This window comes from Anarhichas minor, unplaced genomic scaffold, assembly GCF_050575085.1.
Source record: "Anarhichas minor isolate MPS153535 unplaced genomic scaffold, ASM5057508v1 ptg000053l, whole genome shotgun sequence".
In the NCBI taxonomy this organism is placed as follows: domain Eukaryota; kingdom Metazoa; phylum Chordata; class Actinopteri; order Perciformes; family Anarhichadidae; genus Anarhichas; species Anarhichas minor.
The window spans coordinates 1137501-1143436 of NW_027466499.1; the positions used below are offsets into that span (position 1 = coordinate 1137501).

Consider the following 5936-nt stretch of genomic DNA (forward strand, 5'->3'; position numbering starts at 1 on the left):
ATGGAGTGAAGCGCTCTCTTGGTATCGGTATAAGGATACTGGTGTTGGTACTGGCATCATCATTGATTGAACAATCCCCAGCTCTAACAAGGGCTGGGGATGTCTTTGTCCCCAATCTCTGCCATTGAGACTACATTACAAAGGGATTTTCCACCACGTCACATGATCCGCATCATCAAAATTCTCTCCGTTGTGCTTCACATTGTCTTTTGTTTGGCTGCACACATCACAAACACTGATCGATAACGTCACTGAGGCATTTTCACCCAACCTGGTTTTAATGGTTTGCTCGTAGATCTTTCAAAGACAGGAAGTACTTATGTATCGATGTGAATTAATGAAGAGGAGACGGAGAGAATCACAGATAAAGAGGAGGAAGATGAAGAGAAGATGAAGAGGAGCACTGGAGGAAAGCAGTGTTTAAGAATACTGTTAAGTTTTCAACTGACAGGAAACGGTGACAGAAAAGTGAGACATGACTTCACCCAGAAGATCTCACCCTCCATTTAGCAACTTCTACAAATGAGAGTGACAACAGAGAGAGAGAGAGAGAGAGAGAGAGAGAGAGAGAGAGAGAGAAAGACAGAGAGAGAGAGAGAGAGAGAGAGAGAGAGAGACAGAGAGAGCGAGAGAGAGAGAGAGAGAGAAAGACAGAGAGAGAGAGAGAGAGAGAGAGAGAGAGAGACAGAGGGGCAGAGAATGAAACATTTCCATGTCGGGCTGTAATTAGCATAATATTGTTCTCTGTGTGTCTCCATCATCCTATTTATAACTGTCAGAGTGAAGGACGGAGATGAAGGAGTGGAAATAACGAACATGAAATTGTCTGTTAAACACAGGGGTGCGTGCGTGCGTGTTAATCCTGACTGGACGTGTAATGACTACTTGCTCTATTTCAACAGTATTTTTGCATAAAGAGGAGTTTGTTCCGTGGTGTCTGGTATCAAAGCGAAGCCTCAGAGGCAGCGCTGGCTTTGAGGTTGGAGGCGGTTGCCAGTTGGAGTCCTGGAGCGGGCGGGTAGCTGGGGATCAAACCCCTGGACGGCCAACAGGGCAGGGCATGAAATTAGCTTTTTGTTTCTCTGGGTATTTTTGGGCCCTTTGATCGGGGGGGGGGGGGGGGGGGGGGATTCATACAAGTCATTTGTCCCCTCAGTGTCTCAGTCCTCTTCTTCTTCTCTCCTTCTTTGAAAAGTTAATCAGTGAAAACAGGTTTTTAATAAATAATCCATCAACGTCCACACAGACAGCACCTCTCGCTTCACCTGAAGAGATGAAGCTGAGAGTGATTCTCAGGCAACGCTTCCCTCCTCCTCCTGAGAGCGTTCACACTGAGGTGTAAGATGTGTAAAACGTCCGTGAGTGTCGGCAGGTAAATCAACCCGTCACTCAGGTCTGGGAGGCTGCCAGGTGTGAGCGCGTCGCTGTGAATGTGAAGCAGGGCTCCTTCAGGATGAAGCAGAGGTTAAAGCAAACAGAAGCTGCCTGAAAGTCAGCGCGCTCCTCTGGTTGAGTGGCTCAGTGCTGCCTTCAGGTGCCTTCAGCAAACACAAGAGGAGCCTGTTGTTCCTCTAACAGCCACTAGAGGCTGCGTCAATGAACACTATACTAACTACAGATACATGTTGTTATGTTCTCAATAATAATCTAAAATATATCAATCATCAGCAGACAGAAATATAAATATAAATAAAACACAATGGATCACTGTCACTGCTTCACTTCACACGACGTTCACACAAAAGGAAACCTTTGTCTTTAATAGTTTTTAATCAACATTCATGTTGACTCAACCGGTTCAGTTCAACAAACACTTTGAACCCATTCTGTACTGGAACCTGAACGCCTCACGAGCACCACCCGAGTATGGAAGTATTAATTACTGCAGCATTGTGTGTGTGTGTGTGTGTGTGTGTGTGTGTGTGCGTGTTGGACAGACTGATGACTCGTATCTGAGAGGCTTTGATGTTGTTTCTGGACCTGATGAGGTGAACGCGGCCAAACAATAAACTCTTTCATCTTCTCTCTCCTTCATCCCTCCATCCTTTCTCCTGTCATCACTTCTCCTCCTCCTCCTCCTCCCCTCTGTCTCTCTCTCAAATGCAATCACAGTCACTTCCCTCTTCCCCTCCGTCCTTTCTTCTCAGATGTCACCTTCTTCACCTCCTCCATCATCTTGTGTTCTCACCTCTTTCTCATTAAGTCTAATCCTCGTCTCTGTTGTTTACTTTCCTTTCTTCCTCCCTTCTTCCAGAGTGTAAGAACCTTTGTCTTTGTCCTCCAGGTGTCCGTCGTCTCCCAGAGATGGACCAGAGCTCCGGCGCTAACGTCCACTACACGCTGCTGATCGCCTGCGTGCTGGTGGCCTTCTTCCTGGGCGCCATCTTGTCGGGTTTCCTGGTGTCGTGTTACTGCGGCCGCAGCGCCGCTCAGCGGGCGAGGAGGCTCGGCAAAGACCCCGAGGCATCGCTGCCTCACGCCCTGTCGCTGAGATCCCTCGCCAAGCTCAACGGGCTGCTGGACGGACAGCCGAAGGTGGGTTGACTCTGGAGACGGGACGCGTTACCGTGAACTAACATGTGACGGGTGGAGAGGAGGCTTTGATGTTGTCCTGCTGCAGAGAAACAAAGATTTATGAACTCAAAGACTCACAAATATTTAAGTGAACCCGCTTTTACTTCACTACGAATATTAGAGAGCGTTAATGTTTCTGATGTTTTTGGAGTTTCTGAAGTTGCACCTTTGGGTCATTAAACGTATCGCCTCAGCTTCAGTTCAGTGTGTGTGAATCTCATTCCTTCTTCTTCTTCTGTGTTTCGTCGTCCTGCAGGAGGACAAGCTGGACGTGTCCACCCCGAGGATGTACAGCTCCTTCATCCCCAACGGCCGGGCGGAGCCTCACCTCCACACCCCCGCACACCAGGGCCTGCAGCTGGGGGACCCCGACCTCAGCCTCTCCCAGGTAGGACAGCTCGTCATGAGGGGACAGCCTGGGTTGGGTCAGGATGAAATGCTCTTATCACTAGAAGTGTGAAGTGTTTCTAAAGCTCTGCTACAACAGTTCATGATATAAGAAGCTGCTTCTGTTCCAGTATCTGTGCTGTAATCTGAATACAGCTCTGACTGAAGCATGTTGCGCTGCATTAAGCTCTTATCTGTTTTAATTCACTGCATCTCCAGACAGGGTTAACAACATATTATTGACAACTTAGCAGCTAATGTTAACAGCTAATGTTAGCAGCTAATGTTAGCAGCTAATGTTAGCAGCGAGAGCAGCGAGAGCAGCGAGCTAGCAGACAGCAGTGTTTTGCTGACGGCTCTGACCTCTGTCCAGTCTCTGTCTCAGGCTGATGGAGAGCTGTCCGGTCTGCCCACCCCCGACTCCACCCCGGAGCTCCCCATCAAGAACATGAAGGCCCTGCGGCACCACCAGTACGAGAAGAACCAGAACTGCAACAACGCCAAGGACAACAACCCCAAATCTGGGCCCAGCTGCTCCGGATCCAGTCTGGGTTTCATGGCCGTTGTCGTGAACTCTATGAGCCAGCAGGTGTTCCCGTTCTCTCATCATCACAGCAACAGTTTGAGCAACGGAGCGGCCCGCGGAGCTGGCGCCTCTTCCACTTCGCTGCACCTCCCTGAGGAGAGCAAGGTGTTGAACGAGGAGCGAGAAGCAGCAGGAGGAGGAGTCCCGCATCACCACCACTCCCAGCAGTCGCTCCCCCAGACGGTGGTGGACGTGTCGGCGCTGGACGAGCTGCTCAAACACATCCATGAGGTCAGCGCGTCAGGGACCGGAGGCATCAAAGTCCTCACCTCCTCCTCCTCGTCGTCCTCCTCCGGGGGACATCATCACAATCATCACCCTCACCCTCATCATCATCATAATAACCCCCACGGCCAGACCCGCACCCACCACTACAACCACAGCCATCACCATACCAACCACCACAACAATAATGGCGGCGGTCAGCATCACCAACAGCAGATCCCCGAGACGGAGTCCGCTCCGTACTACAGCACCTCCACGCTGCCGAGGGACGGCCTCCCCAAACGCCCGGACGCTCCCGTCCACAACTCCACCTCGTCCTCCGCTTCTTCCTCCTCCTCATCCTCCAACAACCCCACCTCCTCCACCTCCATCCCTTCTTCCTCCTCTTCCACTCCGCTCCAGCAGCAGGTGATCCCGGAGAGGCCCGGAGAGAGCGACGTCTCGGTGAGCCGCCACCTCTCGCAGCGCCACTCGCTCATCAAGATGGGCGCCGTGCCGCGCCACCACAGCTTCAACCAGCGGGGGGGGCAGCAGCACGCACACTTTCTCGCCAGGATGAACACCAACAGCAGCAGCAACGGCCCCCCCAACGCCAACATGAACGCCGACGGCGAGAGCCAGCGGCCGTCGGTGGGCAGCGCTTGCCTGATGCGGCAGCACAGCTACAGCGAAGGGCCTCACGCGCAGCGGGCAGCGATCGTCCGGAGAACGGCGTCCCTCAAACCCCAAGTCCCGCCAAAACCGCTGTTTCTTCCCAACGCGGCGGCGTCGCCGGTAGCCAGGGCGGGAAAATACAACTACTGAGACTGTAGGAGGAGGCGGCGTCGGTCCAACATGGCTGCTGCTGCTGGTCCTCACAAAGCAGAGCACTCCTGAACGGCCGCAGGGCTTGTGAGAAAAGACAAAATGAGAGCATTGATGGGACGAAAGGACACGAAGGAGACTTTGAGCTTTTTGCTTCCCGTCCCTGCTCATTACCGCCCTTCAGGTGTGGTTGTTCTTCCTGCTGAGAGGATGCCGCCTCTCTGAGTCACAGAGCAGAGAGACGCAGAGATACTCCTGAGGATCGGCGGACTAAACGCCGTCTCTGACTCATTCCTTTGGGGCGACTTTCCCTTCGTCACAGACTTGCAGAGACGCGTCTGAGAAACATTCCAAAAGGAGGGCGAGACGTGTTCGTGGTTCTGAAGAAGTCCCCCAAAGGCTGGAGGTGGCCTAAAAAAGAAATCCTTGATTAATGCAGTTTTCTTATGAGCGCTTTGATCTAACGTCCCCGGTTGTTGCACCTTGGCACGGGGCCACAGATTCCACTTGCAAAGATTCAGAGAAGCAGAGAAGCGAACTGCTGCAAAGACCCCGACATGGAGAGACTCTGGGACCGCTGGGAGAGCTGGACATGGAGTCACAAACGTCTCTCTGAATCCGGTCCAGAGAATATTGAAATTGAAAAAAGTTCTTTCTCCAAAAAACCCTCCACGTTGGTTTCAGTTATCGTGTCCGATGTTCAGGAGACGGAGGTCGTTGAACACATCAGCAACACCAGAAAGAGACGGCGATGCTTCGTGAGCCGTCACTGATGAATGTTCTTCTTTTGTACCATATTGGTATCTGAAGCAGTGATGTTGTGTCCAGCAGGATGGATGATTAGAAGGTCATGCATTCAGTGCTCCTCTCATTCAGCAACTTGTATGTTCAAATGACTTCATTGATATTCTTGAGTTCATATTCATTTGCTCTCCAGAAGCTCAGCGCTGAGTCTTTATGAACTGCAGGATCTTTAGAGATGTGTTCGATGGAGCTGTTGATCAGATGTTTCCTCACGAACCTCGTGAGCTCACTGAGTTAAAAGTACAACGAAGTTTGACCTTCACCCAAAACCCCGTGTTCTCTCTCACTAGCGCTGCGCTTCCTGTTTCCACTGCACGTTCAACCACAACACACATTCTATATGTTCAAACATGTCGAGAGGAGAAAATAAGCAATAAAAGTTGAGTCGACCCTTCAGCTGCATGACGACCTGCAGGAGATACAGGGAGGCAGGTCCAGGCTCGTTTATTTCACATCAGTTATTTGTCAGATCAGTTGTAACAACAGATTCCACGCTGTTGAAGTTTAGTGTCGTCTGCATGTGAGCAACATGCACGGTGAAGGTTTGTCTCTCTGC

The 5936-nt window shown here is 51.3% G+C and overlaps 1 protein-coding gene across 1 annotated transcript in view; it reads left to right on the plus strand.

Annotated features, from left to right (window-relative positions):
- The window catches only part of LOC142931629 (semaphorin-6C-like), a 40987-nt gene extending 36411 nt beyond the window's left edge, over positions 1 to 4576 (plus strand). The window contains exons 18-20 of the mRNA XM_076075628.1: positions 2285 to 2535; positions 2831 to 2962; positions 3335 to 4576. Coding sequence (XP_075931743.1) covers positions 2285 to 2535; positions 2831 to 2962; positions 3335 to 4576 — 1625 coding nt within the window. The remainder of the gene's footprint in view (positions 1 to 2284; positions 2536 to 2830; positions 2963 to 3334) is intronic.
- The last annotated feature ends 1360 nt before the right edge of the window (positions 4577 to 5936 follow it).